Source organism: Peromyscus maniculatus, chromosome 3 (assembly GCF_049852395.1).
Source record: "Peromyscus maniculatus bairdii isolate BWxNUB_F1_BW_parent chromosome 3, HU_Pman_BW_mat_3.1, whole genome shotgun sequence".
Taxonomy (NCBI): Eukaryota; Metazoa; Chordata; class Mammalia; order Rodentia; family Cricetidae; genus Peromyscus; species Peromyscus maniculatus.
In genome coordinates, this window is record NC_134854.1 from 50,269,185 (window position 1) to 50,292,931 (window position 23,747).

The following is a 23,747-nucleotide window of genomic DNA, read 5'->3' on the forward strand; positions in this document are numbered from 1 at the left end:
CATTGGCCAAAGGTCAAGGATATAGATTTATTGTTACATAAATTCCTCCTATTTTTTTTACGACAGTTCTTTTTTAACTCCCCACATTTCATGTTTGTGACATTATTCATGTTGTAACAGTGACACCCAATGCACACTAATCGATAATGTATTGACTAATTACTAATTAACTAACTTCCCCTTTCAGTTTGATGATTAGCAGCTAGAAGATAGCATATGGTATGTTGAGTTGACTTCATAGAAAACTATTGGAGATATGACCTGGTATTTCCCAGTTGTCAGTTGGCAAGCAAGAGTCAAGTTAGCATTTGGCATGTATTCTGCAAGTTGGTGGCTGGAATCATTGAGTCAGAAACTCTTCATTTCAGAGCATCAAACCCCAAACCCAATGCAAAACTCTCAGCAATTCAGCTGTGAAGACAAGAGCGATGAATATTGGTGAAACTGGCGGTATCCACCAAGGGCAGCCCGACTTTTTCTTTGTAGGGACGTAAGACAGTTAATTGGTAAGAGAAGAAATGCATTTCTTCTTTAAGTGAAAACATTCAGGATTTTTATTTTTTAAATTTGACTAACATTGCAATAGTATTGACTGTCAACTTGGCAGGATATACCATGGCTGAGGAAACAAGCCTCCAGGCACTTCTGTAAGGGATTCTTATGGCTATAATCATGCCTGTAATTGGTCAACTGAGGTTGGAAGGTCCACAAGTGACTGACACTCTTCCCCTGGACTCTCTAAAAAGGAAGAGAGCTGAATACAAGCAATTGTCTTTCTCCACTTCTTGACGGTGGACACAAGGAGACTGGCTCCCTCTAGTGCTTCTCACTTTGCTTTCTCTTCCTTGATGGACTGTGGTCTTTCTCTCTTAAAAAAAATAACCTGGGGCTTATACAAGGACACTTGGCTCAGCCTGGGAGGAGGGGACTGGACCTGCCTGGACTGAATCTACCAGGTTGAACTCAATCCTCAGGGGAGTCTTTGCCCTGGAGGGGATGGGAATGGGGGTGGGCTGGGGGGGAGGCAGGGGTGGGCTGGGGGGGTGGGAGGAGGGAGAACAAGGGAATCCATGGTTGATATGTAAAATTAAATTTAATAAATAAATTTTAAAAATGAAAATAAATAAATAAATAAATAAATAAATAAATAAATAAATAAATAAATAAATCCTTTCTCCCTGAAGTTGATTTGGTCCAAGTATTTTATCACAACAGCAGAAAAGAAACTAAGATAGCTATTTAAAAGTAAAGTAAAATTTTGTAATTCGGAGAGGAAGTATGTCAGAAGGTAAGATCCTAACCCTCCCCTTAAATAGCTGACCAGTAACTGAAAGTGGAGGTCCTTGTTTCAGGGGTGTCTTAGGGTAGCCTCAGGTGGCCATAGATCCATGGGAGATAATTCTCAAGTCAATATACAGGGTCCCTGAGACCTTTTCAGGATAAATTTGAGGCAAACTGTCTCTTAAAAATACTAAGAAAATATTTTCCTTTTTGAATGTCAATGCCATGCTTTGAATCTAAAATGGCCCTAACAGACTCATGTTTTGAATCCCTAGTCCCAGGCTTGTGGAAGTATTTTGAGGGCCATGGAGCCTTTAGGAGTTTGGGGCAGGCTGATGAGAGCAGTTCAGGGAAGGCAGGCCTTTGAATGTGGTACCCACACTCTGCCATATGAATAGCCTGTTCCATGTTCATGCTGTCATGAATTTGCCACGCCTTCCCCTACAATTATGGACTTGAAATAGCTCTGCAACCATGAGCCAACATGTCCTCCTTGGCTTTAGTCAAACACTTTTGAAAAGAAGCCATACACTGTGAAGAAAAAGGAAAGAAAAAAAAAAAAGAAGCCATACACTGTCCTCCCATGCATCTCAGTGTCTTCATAGACTCTATCATGTAATATCAAAATGATAGAATGGAGCCATGAGAACCAGCTATTGAGGTAGACTTTGAAGAGATTTGCAAAAGTATAAAATAATGCCATTCTTCTAATTATTTTGTTATGTAAAATTATTTATTTTTATTAACATATATTCAGTGTACAAAATGATAGGTTTCACTGTGACATCTTCGTATATATATTTCATTGTGATATCTTCATATATGTATTACTCTGATATTACAACCCTATTATCCTTCTCTTGTTCCCCATGACTTACTGGAAAAATATACATAAATATAATCCAGTGAATAAAATTTCTTGGCATTCTTAGTAATTTTAGAGATGTAATTCCTAATTCCAAACTGTGGATTCATGACACATAAATATATAGATATAGGCTGTGGTGGTTTGAATGGGAATAGTCCCCATAGGCTCATATTTTTGAATACTTGGTCCCCAGTTGGAACTCTTTGAGAAGGATTAGGAGGTGTGGTCTTGTTGGAGGAACTGTGTTACTGGGGGTGGGCTTTGAGGTTTTAAAAGTCCATGCCAGCATTCCCAGATAGTTTTCTCTCTGCCTCTCTGTCTCTGTCTCCCTGCACCCCACCTATGGACCAAATGTAAGCTCTCATCTACTGCTCCAGTGCCATGCCTGCCTGCTTGCTGTCATGCCTGCCTGCTTGCTGCCATGACCCCTGCTATGATGATTGTTGACATACCCTCTAGAACTGTAAGCCTTATTAAATGCTTTAATCTATAAATTGCCATGGTCATGGTGTTTTGTCACAGCAATAGAAAAATAACTAAGATAAATACTTATGAATGAATAGATAGATATGACCATATATATATTTTTCTTCAGATGAATGGTGATGCAAAACATTATAACATTATAAATCTATCTGGCTATCTTGACCCTATCCTAAGGAACAAGAAGGAGTTTTGTACAACTTCACAGGTATCACCACCATTTTGAAAATGAAATTTGTCCCAGAAAGACAAAGTGATTTAATTAAGTCTCCTGAGTCCATGTTGAGATTGTTCCTCACTTACATGAAAGAAACATAGAATGCCCTGAATAGTGATTCCAATCCCTGTGTTGGGAGGGCTTGTTACAGATCTAAACCTCAGAGATTGGCAGCTCTGCCCTAGACAGAAACCAAGTAAATCACAGACCAGCTCCTCCCCTGACATTTTCCAGAGCTACTAAGATCATCTCTAACTTGTCCTTATAGGGGGACTACTAAGGAGCCAAAAATACATTTTATACTTAAACATTTCTGAGAATAGATTTTAAATATTGTCACTACAAAGAATGATAAAGATGTGACACTGAATATTGTGGCCAGCTTTATTTGGCTATTCCATATTGTATTCAAATATCAAAATATTATGTGGTATCTGATAAGTCTATACAGTATTTGAAGAGCCAAAAGTAAATACAAGAGACAGGAGACGTTGACATTTGGAGTACTCTGCACATTTGTATGTAATATTTCCTGTGTGGTGGTCTACATTTTGCTATATGCATTTTAAAGTATTCTTCTAGAATTTTAAAACATTAGGAGGCATCTCTAGGCCATCAGTGGGGCCCCTGAATTGTCCATCCAGGAAATGCCTCACTAAGGACAACTCGAGTCAATATATGTCCATGTATACCTGTTGGCACCACAGGATATTTCTAAAATATTAAGTCATGTCCTTGTAACCTCCTTACATCAATTAAAGGGAGTTAATCTGTTTTTTCCCCTTTAAATCAAATGATTCTCTAATTCCCAAGCCCCTTGTGCATGATGCCTAATTTGATAGTTAGAATATTAAGTCAACTGAATGATATTCTAGTGCAATGCAGCAGGTACAGATACCTGAGCATGCATTCAGCAAGCAGAATGTCTTTCCAGTACAAAAGGGAAGATGTAAAGAAGTACACATATCCATTTGAAACATGCTGCATTTTCAAAAAATACTAAAATTAAACATGCCCATTGAGCATTCTACATGATTTCTCTTTATTTTAATTTTTCATTGTTATCTGTTATTTTGTAGGGGGTTATGTTTGCCATGACATACATTTGGAGGTCAGAGGACAACTCTGTGGAGTCTGTTTACCCCTTCCCCTTTATGGTTTCTGAGGACTGAATTCAGAACACCAGGCTTGTGTGGCAAGAGTCTGTACCTACTGAGCCATCTGGACAGCCCAGCTACGTATTTCTTCACAGACATTTTAGCTGGTGTTTTAATCAATGTAGTTGTAACTCTTGTTTGGTTTTTTTGTCAGACCTGATATTTTACAAAAACTGCTATGATTCTTTAACAATATTCAAAGCTTGTAAGAGAGTCATTACAGAGATGTAGGGGAAGGTGGCTGATTAAAAAATGTAATCCATTCCTGTACTGGACTGAAGGAGTTCCGATGTCACAGCAAACAAAAAATACAAGGTTATAGGAGTCTTCTAAACACCAGGAAGCCTGAGCCCTCTGTGAGGTCCCCATTAAAACACATCACAACATGGAGAATCTCTTGTAAATTCACTTGCTTTATTTTTCCATGACATACAAATCATGTATGCTTGTGTGAACTGCTGCTATGTACATGAGATATGGTCAAAAAATAAGATTTATATACTTGAAAGCACACTTGTACAAAAACAATTGTACATCCAATTCCTTCCTTCATCTCTACCACCTTAAATCTCCTTCTCATCACCTTCCTGTTTCTTAAGCATTTCTCCAAAGCCCTCTTCTCTTTCAAATGAGTTGACTCTCCCTTTCTCCTCCCAGCAAGGCTACCATTCCTTAGCATGACTATCCCTCTTGCAGTTGCCTACCATTACATCACATCTTCCCTACTTCCTTTCTGTCTTCTCTTCCTTCCTCCTCCATCATATTCTCAGCATACTGTTCTCCTCCCCCTATACCTACTCACAGTTCCTTCTGCATAATTCTTAAGGTTTTGCTTGGCTGCAAACAGGGGCTGCCATGACAAGACTGGGCTCCCACCATACAGAGAGAGAGAGAGAGAGAGAGAGAGAGAGAGAGAGAGAGAGAGAGAGAGACTGCAGCATGGATCTAATTCATCTTCACATCTTCAATGGATGTCATGTGATAAACCATATGTGCCACACTAATTACATAGATACATTAAAGTGACCCAGAGATATTATCTTGGGTGTCATAACACACACACACACACACACACACACACACACACACACACACAATACACAAAATATTCTAGCCATACTGGGAATGAAACAATTGATGATACATAATAATTACATGATTATGAAGCATAAGTAGTTTAAATCTGCTCGTAGTATTTTGCTCTGAAAATTTATGAAGAGTTCCATGTCAGTGACTGGAAATTATGCAGGCTGAGTCTTTTGTCAGTCACATTAACTTTTAAAACCTGTTGGAACAAAACAAACAAGAATTTATTGAGTATTTGTTGTCTAAATTTTCCTATGCACAAATGAACAGGGTGCGAATCATTGAGCCACATGGCCTTGATGCCAACTACTGTTTTATTTTCAGGTGCAGAGGGTGTTTCCTAATCCTTGGAGTAGAATGATTGTTCTGTGATAGGGATGGGCTCTCAAGGATTCAGTTCCCAACCACTGAGAACCAGTGCACAGGCCACTGAAAAGGGTGCCCTGCCTTCCTCTCTTCTGGAGTGCTGCTAGCTCTCCCTTCACCCCATCTTCTGTTGTCTCCTCACAGTGCTCACCCACGGCCTGGGAAGTCTAATGCTGTATCCTCACAGCGCTCACCCACGGCCTGGGCAGTCTAATGTCTCCTCACAGTGCTCACCCACGGCCTGGGCAGTCTAATGCTGTCTCCTCCCAGCGCTCACCCACAGCCTGGGCAGTCTAATGTCTCCTCACAGCGCTCACCCACAGCCTGGGCAGTCTAATGTCTCCTCATAGTGCTCATCCACGGCCTGGGCAGTCTAATGTCTCCTCACCCATTGCCTGCGAAGTCTAACATTCATGCTTCTTATAGGCAAACACTTTTCAGAGGCCTCACCAATGACAAAGTTTTAACTGTAAATAAATTGATTCACAACAGAATAGGGCAAAGTCCTTTAAGAGGTCTTTTTAAAAGTGGTTGACAAGATAAAGGAGATGTTTTAAAATTATAAAACTGAAGAAAAACTTTTCTCAAGCCTAGAAATCAGAAAGTGTTCACATTTAGTACATGCACACAAAGACAGAGAGAGAGAGAGAGAGAGAGAGAGAGAGAGAGAGAGAGAGAGAGAGAGAATCATAGGAAGAAGAAGTGCTCCCATTTACCACAGTGTGGCAAGTGTTGGGACCAAAATATTATATGAATCCTAAGGTTCTAATTTTAACTTGGACAGGATGAGAGCATGCTTGTAATCAACAATTCTCAAATTACTGCAAGCTGGGCACACATCATGGCGTGATTGTTGTCTACACAAATGGGAACATCATTGCTAACACTGGTGCTGTGAATGTATAGACTGCAAGCCATCCAAAGAATGTTTCAGGAAGGAACGAGTAATAAGATCAAGCAAAAACTGGGTTAAAAACTTATCTGTGTTTAGTGGATTGAGACAAAACATCAGACAAAAGTATAAAAATATTTTTCCACTCTTAAAATCATTTTATTTTACTCTATGTAGAATATAAATTAATTGAAAATATTTTAAAGTGAGCATTTTATCATATCTAGCAGTATTAGATTTTAGCATTGGACTTCATAATTTATTTTATTTGTTACACCAGGAGCAGACAGCTTGGTACAGCCTGCAGGTAGCATTTTGTGTGTGATCAAATATTTGCACTGAGGCTCAGTCTGTACAGTGCTTGCACAACATTCACAGAGCCCTGGATTTGATCCCTAGAATTTTTAATCTATGGAGCACTTTCTTGATTAATGATTAATGGAAGAGGATCCATCCCATTATAGGCAGTGCCACACCTTGGAAGGTGGTTACAAGTTGCATAAAAAAGCAGACTGAGTCAGCCAGGAGGAACAAGCCAGTAAATAGCATTCCTCCATGGCCTCTTTATCAGTTCCTGGCTCTATGTTCCTGCCTTGAGTTTCTGCCTTCCCTTTATGATGGAACATGACCTGAGAATTGTGTACTGAAAGAAACCCTTTCCTAAGCAAGTTTTGTTTGGTCATTGTGTTTTGTCACAACAGTAGAAACCCTAACTAAGACACTATATTTCCCAGACACAGTAGGATTGTGTACATGAACTCACAGATATTGTGACAACATGCATAAGACCTGTGCATGCTTAAGGCAGACAAAATCTCAGTGTGGAGAAGAAAGAGAAGGCATGAAGTCCCATGCTGGCATTTGGTTGCTACTTGGAAAGGAAAAGTCAATTTTCTTCAATGCTATGACACTGGGTCAGGCTCAACGCCTAGGGGTAGTTGGCCAAAACAAACTGGACTAAATGTGTTTAAATAAGAAGAGTGAGAAAGAGAACATGAAGTTGGATGTTTAGGGAGGTAGAGGAGGATCTGGGAGGAGTTGGGACAGGGCATGAACATGAACATTATCAAAATGCTAAGTTTACCATGTTCCAATGGAAAGCCACATGCTCAAGAAAATATAGGAAGTACACATTGAGAGAGATATGTAGGTACATACATATATACACACATTCATTCATACATACATATACACATAACATATACATACATGCGTACATACACACAGACATACATGCATACATACATTGATGCATAGATAGGACACAAAAGTTGGATGAGTAGGGAAGGATAGGTGGATCTGAAAAAAGTTGGGGAAGGAGTTAATAGTATGAAATTCTCAAAGAACCAATTACAAATGATACCAGTCTCCAACTCATGATGTTAAGATATTTTAAATACATATTTATGTTCAAATTTACTCTGATACAGAATCATTGTGTTTCTCTACCTAACATTTCCCCCTGTAATATCCCTTAAAATATTGAGATAAAACTCTAAAGGTGTGGAAATTACTAAGAGCTTCCAATAAATTTAAATAGAAAAAAAATGAGTGAGAGCAAAGAGTTGTTTTATATTTGTTGTTGTTCCCTCTCTATGGTACTGTAAGTAGTGGACCAACTCTTCTTAGGGTCAGGATAGTGCCTGACATTGTATGAAATAGAGTAGTTCAAGCTGTTTGAGAATTTGGTTTCTGAGCCAGAACAAGAGACAAGTGTCACTTAGGTTTTAAGACAAGATATTAGATATAGAAAGTAAGCAATCAGATTTTCAACTCCGTATGATAAACCATGGATTTTGCTTTATCTCCACTCTGCCCACAGATGAGACTAAACACCGTGGCTGCCTGGGGGAGGGGAGACTGTTGTACAAAGCATTTGAGGGCTGAAAAAGACCATTGGACTTTCCAGTAGTTACAAACCTGAGTTGTGCTGTTGTAGTCATAGGGGACTGATTCAATCAATCTGCTCCCAGTGATGATGCTCACGCTGGTAATGGAAACACTGCTCAATCCCCAGATTTCAATGTAGCCTAGGTTCAAAGGTGCTGTACCAGTGATGTAATTATTAAAAATAACATGTGTCTGCAATGTATTCTGTCAAATTGAAAATAAAACAGAAAGAAACAAATATCAAATTTAGTTCAATTTTGTTCTCAACTTTGTTTTAGGCATAGATGTAAATCACGAATTGAGACAGCCTGAGTCCATATATTATGTTTTCAGATAGTAAAAACCATGACCTCAGCACCCTCTCCCCAGCTGCCCTATCCCATCCACTTTGCATGAGCCACCATCAGCCTGGTCTGTAGGATGGCCTTGAACTCTGTAAGTTACAAGTCTCAAGTATCAAGAAATGTATATTCTACACATGAAAGGTCACAACATGTGCAGAATATTTAAAAGTAGCATAGGAAAGATGGCTAGATTACACAGAAAGATTATCCACCTGAAAAATGGTACACTGAAACAGTTACTAATTAGACATGGATAGGGTCAATCAAAAACATTTCCTGGGAACATAGGAAATCCTGTCCACCTAAGGTCTGGAGGAAAAGAAAGACAAGCACTGAAGAAATTCTAGGAAGTACATACATAGAACCCTTACAAAAGCCAATATCCTGCCAAGAGAGCAGAAATCTATATTCTCTTTAGAGTGTCTGTCACACTCACCTGGCTAACAGAGAACCTGGCCAAGTAGGATCGTTCTGTGATATCTGCAAACAGACAAAAGGGCAGGTGTGAGCTGGGTCTGTGATAGGCTTCTAATTGCTGATTTGTCTTAGCTGAGAGTGAGGCTATTCTCGTTTTGTTTTTCTCCATTACAATGAGTTCCATTTTGTAGTGGAAGTTCTCCCTATGCTAATTAGTCAGGTTCTACACCCATCCCCAAATGGATACAAATGTTTTAAATGAGCATGTAAATGCACTTGTCCAACAGCTACCACATATAAAAATCACCTACCACTGCCTTAGGTCACTTTTTCTCACAGTTTACTAGTCCCAACCTCTCCCCATTCACCTCAGAATTTCCAGATTCTTTTTGCTTAGAAGCACACATCTACACATGTAAACACACTGTGGCTGCTGTGTTGCTTTATCTTGAGTGGTAATGGGTGGTTTTAAATGTGATCTCCACAAAAATGTTTTAAAAAACTGTGGCGTTTGGCAGCGTGGTGGGCAGAAAAAGCAGCTTGCTGGTGACCAGCTCCTCTCAGGGCTTCCTCTGCCTTTGCAGTGCGATCTCTTCCTCACTTACTTCCCCATTCCTCCTGGAACCACTGGCTTCTAAAACTGTGCTGCCCACAGCAGAAGGTACCACAAAAATTAGCTATGTAAATTTAAATGAATATCAATTAAATAAAACAAACTTCAGTTTGTCAGATGCCCTTGTGATATTTGAGTGTTCACTGGAACCTGTACCTACAGCTGTGTTGAGCTAAAGAAGCTCTTTGTGGCTGAAAGTTCTACTGTGTAGTAAAGAGTACTTATGTCTTTCACCTCCTAAGAGGTTACCAGCTCCCATAAACTCCTGATGGAAAGTCCCCCACATAAACAACACATGTAGTACTGTCTTGTTGGGACAACTAATCATGTAGTTGGGGAATGTGTATAAATATCATGATAGTTTATCTCAGCTGAAAGCCAGGAATTTAAGATAATCGAGAACCTTGCTCATGGTGTGGTCAGGAATCCCAGCCAGCCCCTACTCACTGATGCTTTTCCCATCATCCCAGAAGAGCCAGCCCTCAGCAAGTCCTTCATCATTCAAGGCAACCTTGAGGCCCATTGACTTCTCACGGCTGTGGTGGAGAGGGAGAGAGGCATTAGCTAAAAACACAGTCACAGTCACAAGCCCACAGGTTTCCCAGGAACAACGGAGTAAAATGAAGTGCTTCCTGTGGGTTAGAGTGGGTTCTCCTACAAGAAAATGTTGAGAACTGGCTCTATGTGCATGCAGAAAAGGCTGGACCACTGCATGTCCTAAGTGAATGACTTCACCAAAGCATCAAGGGGAATTTTCCAGTAGGGCTCTTAAATTAAAAGCACATAACTGGCTTCCTTCTTTCCCCTTTTCTGAAGCTGTAAACCTCTTTCATGACCCATGGCCTAAAACACTCAGAGGACAAATGGGTAAAGTTTTGAGGCATTATGTCAGGCCCACATGGAATCCCATATTCTTCCCGGGCCAGTGACTCAGTGAATCATATAGCTCAATAAATCCTCCACTTCCTTATCTGTGGAATGGAGATGATGGCAACACCACCTCAAGCGATTTCATTTCTCTTTGATTAAGAAAAATAGGAAATCATAAAACATAGCTCTTAATACTGGCATAGTATCCTAAGCATACAGCAAGCATTTGCTTGATATTAATGATTGAATAACATATAAACTTAGGGCAAGAGCTCTTAAATATTTTCAAGGTAAAGCAACTTCAGGCATCAATTGTCACATGGTTAAATTTTTCCAGCAATCATTTATTCTTAAGGAAAAAAATGGAAGATTCCAAAAATATGAATTATGACTACCCCATTTTAATTTCTATTATAAATGTCACTTATTACACCTGCAATTTCACACACTTTGATTTAAACAACTGATGAAAATTGTTGAGAGTTCAGAGTTTTTCAAAAGTTTAAATACAAGAACACAAAAAATAAATCCAGTGAAAATAGTTTCAGACTTCAGAGTGATACTCAAGAGATGAGGAGCCTTCTCCACACATGGTTAAGCTCACTACTATGCAAAACAGAACCCCATTTCCCCCCATTCACCTCAAATGGGTATTCATGGCAGGTTCCTGCCAGGGCAGAATGTAGCCCCCACGGATGTGAAGATTAATGTGATCAAGAGGGGCTGGCAAGTTCTTCCATTGTCCCCTTGCATTAATATCTACACCCTGTGGGGAAAAGAGAGGAGATGATGAGAGAGATGCACATATCACTGAGCAGTGCATTTAGCAGACATCCCAACCACCTCCTGGACTTGTCTCTTGGCTCCCACTATTCAATACATACCAGCTATACACTCTACATTCACCTGCTCCATAGAAAACATCCAGAAGACTTTATCTTTGAATCTGACTTGCTATGCTGTGCTTTTTCCCTACTCGGGCTGGTTCAGCCCTGGTGATCCTCTGCTCCAAGAGGATCACCATACTGGTATCAAATTTCATGAGGACATTCAATTGGTATAGCATACAACACCCCAGAGTTGATGGACTCAAGCAATCCCCCTGCCTCAGCCTCCCTAGAAGCTAGGACAGCAGGCTTGGGCCATAGTGCTCAGCAGTCTGGTCCTGTCCTTTTTTGATGTTGAGCAACATTGTTTCTGCCCACTAGAGGACAGTAGCACCCTATGTCTGGACTCCACAGTGTGCTCCCATAAAGGTTTTGAAAGGCAAATATTAGCTCATCATTACATTGTTAACCCCAAACGGAAAAGCCCCCGCCATTCCAATACCTAGAACTCAGCAGAGAGTTTTGCACCTGAGCAAGGCTAGGACTCCAACCAAGATGCCTAGGGTGCAGACCTGAAGGCGGTCCACACTCTCAAGTCCAAGAAACAGCAGGTTCATCCTTCCAGTGAGGGCCCTCCTTAAGCTACGTACCCCGAGTGTCTCCCTGCTTTGCTCTAGTGAAAGCCCTGACAGATTCCAAAGGCCTGTTAAAGTACTGGACCGTCAACATGCCAATTCAAGACCATGTGAGGGCCACCCACCCTTAAGAGAAAGCAGCTAGCAACCAAGAAGAGGGAAATGACTCTGCTCCTAGGATGAAAAAACTCCTTTGTCCTTGTTCTGTTTTCACCCAGATCCATTGCACTGTCCTCGGAGGAGAGGCTAGTGCATTGCTTTGCTTCTGGTCTTCCTGCCTGTGCTCTGCTCAGAAAGTCCAAAGAGGTGGGCTAGAGGGAGGGCAAGGATGTCCCTTTCCTTTAATTCTTCCCTAAGAATTAAGCTCTGTTTCATATGTGTCCTTTGACAGATCACCTCTAAAATGTCTTCTCAAGACCTTTCTCTCTCAGCTTGTCTTCTATGACCACTATGGCCCAGATATCTGCAACAGAGAGCCCCTGTGGTTGCCTTTATAAGTGAACATGTGCTGTTTGGTTATGTATTTGAGGACGCACTTATTCAGTAATTATAGGAAGGAACCGTTCTTGAGTATCTATACCAGAAGTTCACAACCTGTGAGTCACAACCCCTTTGGGGGGACCAACACTTTCACACAGGTCACTTAAGGCCATTGGAAAACACAGATATTTATATTATAATTCATAACAGTGGCAAAACTACAGTTATAAAGTAGCAAAGAAAATAATTTTATGGTTGGGGTCACCACAACATGAGTAACTGTATTAAGGGGCTGAAGCATTAGGAAGGCTGAGAACCACTGACCTATACTATAGAAGCAGATATATACTAAAAGACAGAAGCAAACACTAATTTATGGCACAATTTGAAGGGTGACTAGTCACCGGAGTGGATAGTAAGGACATACAGAAAGATAAAATCCACATGTAAAAAACATGCAGTGAGCCAGGCACTGACTGAGAGGCTTGCCACTTCAGCTCTCTGGTCTCACCCCACTGGAAGATGAGAAAACAGAGGCCACAGGAAATATACGGCTTGTGCAGGACAACCAACCACACATGGTTTCCAGGGCTGTGCTGTGAGATCCATCAGATACAAAGACTTTGTACGCTACTGTTTGTCAGGCTATACAAACATTTAAAAAACTTACCGTGTAGTAGTCATACCAGCGGGCTCTGGGAAAATATGCATCTACAGTTCTGGCGTTCTGAAATTCAACACAAACAAGGTGTCAGTAGTGGAACTGTTGTCTAGGACGGAGGAGCCAATGCATGTGGGACAAAAGTGACAACAGTAGCGACAGCATGGAGTCTCACTATCCTGAGATCAGCAATGACAGGAGGCCACTTCTTCCTACTCTCTTTAACTGGAAGATTTCCTAATGGCCTCCATAATGCCCCTTGGGATGGGCAACTTGAATCACTCTTTCCTTACAAAAAAACACCCTACATTGTTTCTAGAGATACAAACACCCATGTTCGGCTATGGAGCAAAAGAAAAATTTCTAGGTATAGTAAGATATGGGGGATATTAAATAACTGGTCTTTAATCAGAGACCCAATCATTCTCAAAAGAAGTTTTTTAGCCGGGCGGTGGTGGCGCACGCCTTTAATCCCAGCACTCGGGAGGCAGAGACAGGCGGATCTCTGTGAGTTCGAGGCCAGCCTGGGCTACCAAGTGAGTTCCAGGAAAGGCGCAAAGCTACACAAGAGAAACCCTGTCTTGAAAAACCAAAAAAAAAAAAAAAAAAAAAAAAAAAAAAAAAAAAAAAGAAGTTTTTTAAAAAAAAAGGACTTTAGCTGCTTACAGGACCCCTTACACAATGAAGCAGAGAGCTACCCAGCATCCGTGAGCTGACCACACTGCTGCAAAGCAGTTGGCCCAACAAACTTTCATGGTGAAAGGAATGACTCCTTGAGTTGAATTCTTTTGCTACAATCCCTACCTGACCCTAACCCCTTATACTAGTAAATAGGGGGAAGATTATGTCTTCAAATATAACACGAGGTTATTTATCTTCTTCACTACCCTATGAAGCAGAATAGAGAGGATAACTTTAGAGAGAGACAATCTAAAGGCAGCCACTTAAGTGGTTAATTTTGCTGAGAAAGTTACTAGAATTTAGGGCTGGTTCATCAGAGTTCTGAGAACAACTGGCAGAGGAGGGGTGGGTGGAGAGAAAAGTATTTGTTACAGTTTTGTCCGTAACTGGGGACGGAGAATTTTCTGTCTCCATCTTGCCCATATCAGTAGGGCAATGTAAAGAAAAATAAAACACATGTGAGGAAACACTCATCTGAGGACTCAGCTTTGAGTCCAAGTTATCAGAACCAAGAGGTAGAGCTTTCTACTATAAGAGGATCTAGTGTTCTAGCCCCAGGGTATCATGGGTAGCCTGGCGTCATCTCAATTACCAGTAGAATTTTTAATGTTTCTTGGCCCAATTACAAGAAGAAGAAAAAAGTTGGAAAGAGATATATTTCAGGATCCCCCAAACACAGGCCTTCTCCTTTCCATGTTTTCCCAGCCTAACAGCCAGGGTCCTCCTACCCATCCTCCTACCCTGAGGCCTCCATACTCACAGGCTCTAGTACAGGGCTGACCAGGAAGGCTGGACCCAGCAGGAACTGTTTGTCTATATTCCAGGTCTCATGGTCTGACACAAACCTAAAAAGGGAAATTGAGGTGTTACAATCAGATCCCAATGAGCATAAGACCCTGAAAAAAATCCTCAAGTCCGGACTCAAACCAGAAATGCAGCTGAATCCTGCATTGTCGTATTCTCTCTAGTTTGATGAGATCATATAAACCACACTCCCTACAAGTCACTTCTCTCAAACTTCAGAAGGTGTTTAGGCATGTTGACTCCATAAAATATATCCATTCTCTTTCACCATAGCACATTTTAAATATGAGGATGGCCCTCATCCCTCAAATTCCCCCCTTGGAACACCTACTTTAATGATGTTAACACATTTTGGTCTGGGTCTATATAAAAGATCTATGCAAAAGATTAGGTCTTTGCATGTCCAAATAAGGAAGAAACTGTGGTATTTTATTTTGTATCACTTAAAAACTTCTTTTGTTAAAAAAAAAAGAAAACCTTCCATCCAAGATCTGAGGTGTGTATAAAATTTAGTTACAAGGGAGAAGAAAATATGCTCTCCACTTGGAGAGCTCAGAACAAAAAGGACTGAAGCCTTCACTGTGAAAGAATTGTTGCGTCAACTCCCACCCTGCAGATTGAATGAGTTATCCATGGGTCAACAGGACTCCAGCTCAACACTCACTCATGGAGAAGAGGCCGCACAACTGTGCTGCCCTCCATGTGGGCCTTGTACATCAAGGTGTAGAGATATGGCAGCAGGGTGTATCTGGTCTCTAGCACACTTCTGGAAATATTCTCAAAGGTTTCATCCCAGGACACAGGGTCTTGTCTCTACAAGAAAAGAAGAAGAGTGTTCAGAACCCAGCTATACCTACCTCTCAATGGACTCATGGTCACTGAAAGCTTATCACAAATGTTTCTACACAACTGGATAAAAACAACGGTGCATGAGATTTTAAGGATATTCTTAGCAGTTGGAAAACAGCCACAGCTTTCTTGGGAAAATGATTTCATAAGATATTCTTTATGGGACATATGGGAAAATGTTTCCTAAATATAAATAATCAACAAAACAATACTGAAGGATTTGGTTCATAGAGAAGAGGACTTAATGGTTTTATGGTTGTCCCCAGGGAACACACACAGAAGAAGTGCACTCAGTAACTGAGGTAGCATTTCCAGTGACATAATATAGATGAGGAAGCTGACATCCTACCCTGGTCCCAATGGTGTTGTGGTTCCTGGAGAAGGGGTAAAATGCACCCAGCTGCATCCAGCGCACACACATCTCATACTCAGCATCTTGAAAGAACCCACAGATGTCTGACCCGGTCTGAAACAACAAGGAACAAAGTGAGCTCTGGGAGCTCTCTGAGAGAAGAGGCCACCTTCCTAGGGAGGAGGAGCATGCAAGGACACTTACATAGGAGATGCCAAAGAGACTGAACTCCATCATGCCTGCAAGGAGAGATGCAGCAGGGTCAGGACAGGCACTCATTCTCTGCCTGCTCCTCCCCCTTCACCAAGGACCCTACTCCCCTCTCCACCCACAGCCAGCAGAGGCCCCTGGGCACAACCACACACCAATGATGGATTTCCCCAGCTGGTCCCAGGCAGCTGTGTTGTCCCCCAGCCAGTGTCCTGCCCAGCGTCCAGAAGAGGGGAATGTGGAGCGGGTGATGACGACCCCTCTCTCTCCTGTCACCTCCTGTACAGCTCTGGTGGGGAAAATAGGGAGGTAAGTTGAAGTCAGAGCAGAGGAAGGCCCAGAACTTGTTCTCTTGAACCCTAGAGTTTAGGGTCCTGCTGGCCAATAGAGACAATAATACTGATGCCTTTTCATAGTCATCAGCCAACAACTTCATCACGTGGTAAAACAATTGCACTGTTTCCAAGTGTTAAACTAATACAAGATCTATTTATTCATTTAACGTTGGCTTTCTATACTTCTGAGCTAGTGGGTAAATTCCTTTACTAGATTGCAATTGTTTAAGTTGTATTATTCATTGACGTCACCAAATGAGACTATGTTAACTCACTAGACTATCACAGATCATACAACAAAAATGGCTAAAAATATCAGACATGATTTACTTTTAGAATAAAATAGATTATAGCACCCTGTTTTGATTTTGCCTCTTATAATTAATACTATCACATCCAACTGCATTGTGTAATAATTGTTTCTCTCTGTGTGCATGTGCTCCTCAAAAGGACTATTAATTTCTCAATGATAGGACACTGACATATTTAAATCTGTCATCCCAGTCATAATCAAAGAACTGTCACCATGCTCCTGTACTCTTTAGTTAAGAAGTAAGGCTCTAGACCAGTGGTTCTCAAACTGTGTGTCATGGCCCTTTCACAGCAGTCACCTAAAACCATCGGACATATCAGATATTTACATTGCAATTCATAACAGTTACAAAATTACAGTTATAAAGTAGCAATGGAAATAAATTTTTGGCTGAGGTCATTACAATATGAAGAACTATATTAAAGGGTCACACCATTAGGAAGGTTGAGAACCACTGGTTTAGATGAGTAATCCCTGAATTATTCTTAATCTTCAGAATGGAAAATGGAAGGAAATACTAGGAAGTTACACCAATGACTGGCCATCCCCACTGATAATGTCAACTACAGAAAAGTGTGCCACTCACTCGTAGGTGGGTCTGGTCTGGGACCACCCATACAGGCTGTGCACATCATAATGCCGCACCCGAGAGTCATCTGGAAGAATCTGCTCACTCTCCATGCACAGTGTCTTGCTGCTCAGGCCCCTGTCCCTGGCTTCCAAATCTGAGGGAGGATTCAAGAGTGAAAGGCCGCTCTGATTCTCCTCATTGTTGCCTCTTTTCTATATTCTAAAATCTGTATCATAAGACTAGCAGGACCTCTCCTGGGCTGTCTTTTTCCCTGGGAGCATGAGAACAGTGCTTAGCACTGAACGTTAACATTCCTGGGGTGTTTTCAACACCAAGTCCACTGGACAAACTGGTGGTTTGGGAAAGAGCCCAAGTTATCACACACTTACTATGGGACAAGCCCTGAACTAGACTTGAATGTACAAATCATTTCCTATAATTCCTGTAAAAGAGTATATCCCCAATATAGGGTTTTCAGAATTTTTGCATAGAAAATTGAGGTTTGGAAACATCACATAACCTAAGGAATATCACACAACTCATAGTACAATTTATAGGATCCATATATAAATAATATAACTCTAAATTTCATCAACTCCCTGAAAATGGGAAGCCCCTATTTTATACCCACTGACAGCAAATATGTTTCTATAGATAAATTAACATATGTCTGAAGAACTAACAAATTTATCTGTGAGAATCCTTTGCAGATACTAGCACTATTGGATTATTAAAATTTACCCAGAGGTCATGGTTCTTGCACATACACACATCTGGATAAAGTGCTTGATGAGCAGAATCAATGAGGACCTGCCCTTGCTAGTGAAAGTAACTGCTAGCTGCTGGGCTCCAGCAGAGGTCATGTATCCAGCCATTGCTCAGCAAGTACACAAAACTCAGGGTTCTTACGTGGCATGTAGGGTGGACGGTTCAGGGTAGCATTGCTGCAGCCAGAAGGAACTGCCCCATTCACAAAGCTGGAAGGTTCATTCATATCCTACAAGTGTCAGATATGTAGTTTACTCATAAAGATACTTAAATTCTGTCAGAGACAAGGAAGTAATGAATAAAGCAGCCAACCTCTAGTGATCCTTATACATGCTTCCCTAAGAAAACCATCATTCTCTGGGGTGGGGGGATTAGAAAGAGCAATTTAACCCTCCAGGTCAAGCAAGCTTCCAAGGCATTTCCAGCAATCACCCCAGAATCTTTGCAGTAGGCATTTCAGAGGTCCTAAGGACTAAGTGGGATCAGAGCTGCTCTATTCTCTGTCAGAGGGAGCCCAGGATGGCACCACAGTCTTCCTGAATGGTTATCATCCTCTGGACTACTCCAAAACCACTACCATTCACATACACACTCACAACTATCTATGTGTACACAAACATACACACACTTACAATCCATAGGCCATCAAACTTCAAGCTCTTTTTTGGATCCTGTGGGTTGGTGTAGAGTTCTTCAATCTCCTTCTTCCACCACGTGGCAGTGGAATTACGGAAAAAGTCTGGGAAGGCCACATAAGCTCGATATTTCTGTAAAAATAACAAAATTCACCTGTCACAAATGAACACAATCGATAGCAGATATTTCCTGAGAATGTAACTCAAGTAAACCTTTGTACTATGTGGTGGTAGACAGTGGTAGCCTGAATAATATGTTCTTGGCTTATTTTAGAAACATTAAGTGCAGAGATAAATAAGCACACCAAATTATACACCCTCCTTTCCCAGTATTTGTAAAGTATCCACAGACTGCTTTTTTTCATGTTATCCCTCTGAACTCACTATTTCATGCTATAGATGCCCAGTCCTTAAATGCATCCCCATTTCCATTTCATGCTGTAGATACCCATTCTATTTCAAGAAATCCATGAGCGGTATGCTATGAATATGTGTGGCTCCCATTGGATAATAATAAAGCTGCATTGGCCTGTGGCAGGGCAGGATGGAACCAGGCAGGAAAATCCAAGCAGAGATACAGAAAGAAGAAGGGCAGAGTTGGGAGAGAGGCCAGCTGCCCCAGAAGTAGCAACAAGGTACCAGCAGACTGGTAATGGCATAGCTGCATGGCAGCATAGATTAATAGGAATGGGTTGATTTAAGATGAAAGAGCTAGCTAGCCAGAAGCTGAAGCCATAGGCCATACAGTTTGTAATTAATAAAAGCCTCTGAGTGATTATTTTATAAGCAGCTGTGGGACTGTAGGTGAGAGAGATTTGTCTGGACTGTGGGGCCCAACGGGACTGAGAAGCATTCTGGCTACACTAGTCATCAAGTGTGCCCCCATTTCCATTTCTTGCTGTACATTCCCAGTCCTCAAGTGCACCCCCATTTCTATTTCATGATGTACATTCCCAGTCCTCAAGTGAACCCCCATTTCCATTTCATGATGTATATTCCCAGTCCTCAAGTGCACCCCTATTTCCTAATAACTCTCCAGAGACAAGGAAGGAGCCAGTGAGAATCTGTAGGTGGCAAGTCAATTTTCTGGTATGAAGTGCCAGATTGGAAAAAAAGGAAAGACTGGTCCCTGGGAATGAGGAGGTAAGAATTCATGGTATCAGACTAACTTCTATGTATCACTGTTATCCATGATTCCAAAGAACACATAAAAACCCCAACTTTATGCTAATCAGAGTAAGAAGACTTAAGGAGGAAGCTCCCCGCTCCCTTACTCTTTATCAGCTCTCACATAATAAAAGCAATATTTATATTGAAATTGGATCCAGGGTATCACTCTTCATTTGCATTGAGAACTTTAGAGAGCTAGAACTTCAGCAAGTATTTTTAGACTGATCTTTACATTCCTTATCATAATTATCTTAGAAGCTGAGAAGTAATTTTTTTAATGATTATAAATTCTCATTAATTATATGTGCATTGATGCCACTCATAAACAGCAAATATCCATAAAAGCTTATATATCCTTCTGTGTTGTTTGTTATGGGACGTTATGGCCTTTGGTATGTTTCAATTAATGGTCTCCCCTATGTTATTCATTGTGTTACAAGAGTCAAAGAGCTAAGAATCAGGGAGCCAACGGTGAGAGGGTGGGAAAAACAAGTGGAAAGCTTGGTCTGGAGGCTAAGGCTATGTAGGGTTCAATGTCTAGACAGAACACGAAACAGAGATGCACAGAAGAAAACAGCACAGGAGCAGGACTCAGAGGTCTGACTTGAGGAGGCAAGGGGGAGCAAGATGCCATTGCACTGGGAAACTTGAGGAGTGGCTTTCTGCTGTGGCTTTTTGTGAGGAAATGATGCTAGACAAAGAATCTTCACATGACAAACAAGAGCTCAAACTCAGATTGGTGACATACATGCCATGTAGAGGGGGAGAGGAGAGGGAATAGGAATAAATAGGAATTATCAGCTATGTCTGAGCCAAAATTCTATCCCTTATGGGATACAAGTGGGAAAGTAGGCTGTCTGTTTTTTTTTTTAAATCTCACTATGTACAGTGAGATCATATTTGATCATTCTCACCTGTGTACTTAGAAAACAACCTACCATTGTCCAAAGAGCTAGCTCTGCTTTATTGTTTCTATTGCCAACTCTTACCAGATAACACCAGTTCTCCCTTGACTGGGTCTTCAGTTTCTGACGTCATGAATCTATCTGTGTGACTGACCCTATGATTGCTTACCACATTCCATGCAAGACACCAAAATGTATTTCCTGGATCCAGTTCTACATTTAAGCATTAAATGTTTGGGCCTCAATGTCGCAAGCCTTCTGTCCATAGGCTTCTTAGCTGTTTTGTTTGTTTATTTTTTCCCTTTTATTTTATTTTACAATACCATTCAGTTCTACATATCAGACACGGATTCCCTTGTTCTCCCCCCTCCCGCCCCCCTCCCCTTCCCCCCAGGACACCCCCCATTTCCACCTCCTCCAGGGCAAAGCCTCCCCTGAGGACTGAGATCGACCTGGTAGACTCAGTCCAGGCAGGTCCAGTCCCCTCCTTGCAGATTGAGCCAAGCGTCCCTGCATAAGCCCCAGGTTTCAAACAGCCAACTTATGCAATGAGCACAGGACCAGGTACCACTGCCTAGATGCCTCCCAAACAGATCAAGCCAATCAACTGTCTCACCTATTCAGAGGGCCTGATCCAGTTGGGGGCCCCTCAGCCTTTGGTTCATAGCTCATGTGTTTCCATTTGTTTGGCTATTTGTCCCTGTGCTTTATCCAACCTTGGTTTCAACAATTTTCGCTCATATAAACCCTCCTCTTTCTCGCTAATTAGACTCCTGGAGCTCCACCTGGGGCCTAGCTGTGGATCTCTGCATCCAGATCCCTCAGTCATTGGATGGGGTTTCTGGCATGACTATTAGGGTGTTTGGCCATCCCATCACCAGAGTAGGTCAGTTCTGGCTGTCTCTCGACCATTGCCAGCAGTCTATTGTGGGGGTATCTTTGTGGATTTCTGTGGGCCTCTCTAGCACTTTGTTTCTTCCTTTTCTCATGTGGTCTTCATTTACTATGGTCTCCTATTCCTTGTTCTCCCTCTCTGTTCTTGATCCAGGTGGGATCTCCCACTCCCACAGGCTCTCTTTCCCTGGACCCTCGCCCTTCATTACTCCCACTCATGTCCAGGTTGTTCATGTAGATCTCAGCCATTTCTCCATCACTTGGTAATCCCTGTGTCTTTCTCGGGGTCCTGTTTTCCAGGTAGCCTCCCTGGTGATGTGAGTAGCAGTCCAGTCATCCTTGTTCCACCTCTAGTTGTTTGTTTAATACTAGTCTTAGCAATGACAGATCTAGATATCAGTGAGCTCTTCCTCACCATATTCATAAAACTGGTCTAACAAACTACGTGTTGCTTCTGATTACTCTATTGTCCAAGAGTCACTTAGGACAGTCTTAATATTTTATGTGACATCATACTGCAGTATTTCTTACCAAGGCTGATTTAAGGCATGAGAATTCTTTGTGAAGAATTACCTGGCTCAGAGCTATGGGATTCTAGGTCATTAAACATTCAATGTCACATGATATTCACAAGTCGTTGCATTATCAACACTGTTCACAGATTTTCAGGGGTCTAGAGAACAGGGCCAGCATTGCCTATAAAAGCTTATGGACTGTAGCTCTTATAAGCTAGTCCTAGCACTGATAAAACAGCACCTCTTCCAATGTCAGCAATTAAGTGGCATAGAACCTATGTGCCTAGACCTAGCCAGTGTCTCCATGAGCTGACTGAATTGCTAGATTCAAGTGATCTTCTGAGAGAAGTGATGGAAAGAGCAGGAAGCTAAGGATTTTTCTCAATATCTTAACCAATAGTGAAAGAGAGATAGATAGATGATAGATAGATAGATAGATAGATAGATAGATAGATAGATAGATAGATAGGAAAACAGATAAAATTATATATAAATTCTTGTTAGCAATAGAAATCAAACATAAACAGTCTGTTTTTGTACTTTTTTACTCTGTCTACTGACAGAAAATAAAGATGTACAGCCTAATAGCCATGAAGCTCAGTCCTAAGTCTGAGGATTTCATTTGACATCTGCAATGCTATTGCTGTCAAAGTGGCCAAGGTGGTCGGAAATCAAAACCCAGTAACTAGGCATCTCTGGCTTGCACTAAGAAATGTTCTTCTCCCTACGACACTGGAGATCAAAACCCAGTAACTAGGCATCTCTGGCTTGCACTAACAAACGTTCTCCCTACTATACTAGACATCAAAACCCAGTAACTAGGCATCTCTGGCTTGTACTAACAAACATTCTCCCTACAACACTGGAGCTATCTCAAGCCTAAAACCTTGGGCCCCAGGCATGCCAGTTCTATGGAATATATGACTTTCTCTATAGGACTGAACTTGACCTTAAAAACCAACTCCTCCGTAAAAAGCATGAATATTGGTCATAATTCCTACCAGTCCCATTGCTGGTGACTGAAGTTTTTCTCCTATATCCCTGAAATCCTTGAGCATTGGCTAAAATCTGTACATGAATAGTTTCCCAAAGAGATTGTGGCTCTGGGCTTTTGTGCATGGCTATCATCTGCATTTACAGCTTTGTCCCTACAACAATGTTGAAGTGGTTAGCTCTTGACCCTAAGGGAATTTTTAAATACTGTAAGTTCTACTACTGAGTGACCATATAGACACGACTTTCTTCACTTAATCACCCCTAGCCAGGTGTTCCAAATAAACAGGCCTTTTCTTTATCTTCCTTACTTCTCCGGGAAAGTTGGAAAAGAAGAACACACACACACACACACACACACACACACACACACACACACACACACACACACACAAATTCCTGTCTGAAAAGAATAGTTATATTGAAGAAGACTAAAGGAAAGTTCCACCCCACCTTAAGGACCCTACTCAGATATCAGACAATCAAACAAGTGAGAAGAAACCGATCAGGATGCACACCAGTCACCTTGGCCAGAACACTGACAGGAGCAGGAAGAGCCACATATTCATTCAAGAAACCAAGACATGCCAATGAAGCTGAGGGAGGAGAATCGGTTCAGAGCCTAGTATACCTGGGTCACTTACAAAAAAAAAGCAAATTTATAA

At 41.4% G+C, this 23,747-nt stretch overlaps 1 protein-coding gene across 8 annotated transcripts in view; it reads right to left on the reverse strand.

Annotated features, from left to right (window-relative positions):
- Positions 1-4,399: 4,399 nt before the first annotated feature.
- The window catches only part of LOC102904107 (maltase-glucoamylase), a 156,876-nt gene continuing 137,528 nt past the window's right edge, over positions 4,400-23,747 (reverse strand). For 7 of the 8 annotated variants that reach the window (XM_076566436.1, XM_076566437.1, XM_076566442.1 and 4 more), the window contains 14 exons: positions 18,603-18,737; positions 18,112-18,199; positions 17,218-17,356; positions 16,139-16,272; positions 15,978-16,012; positions 15,771-15,887; positions 15,237-15,385; positions 14,529-14,613; positions 13,097-13,153; positions 11,126-11,250; positions 10,062-10,150; positions 9,021-9,064; positions 8,271-8,444; positions 4,400-5,291 (listed from right to left, as the gene is read on the reverse strand). In XM_076566436.1, the coding sequence (XP_076422551.1) occupies positions 5,217-5,291; positions 8,271-8,444; positions 9,021-9,064; positions 10,062-10,150; positions 11,126-11,250; positions 13,097-13,153; positions 14,529-14,613; positions 15,237-15,385; positions 15,771-15,887; positions 15,978-16,012; positions 16,139-16,272; positions 17,218-17,356; positions 18,112-18,199; positions 18,603-18,737 (1,446 nt within the window). In that variant the 3' untranslated portion in view covers positions 4,400-5,216. The remainder of the gene's footprint in view (positions 5,292-8,270; positions 8,445-9,020; positions 9,065-10,061; positions 10,151-11,125; positions 11,251-13,096; positions 13,154-14,528; positions 14,614-15,236; positions 15,386-15,770; positions 15,888-15,977; positions 16,013-16,138; positions 16,273-17,217; positions 17,357-18,111; positions 18,200-18,602; positions 18,738-23,747) is intronic. The other variant, XM_076566440.1, reaches the window with a different exon arrangement.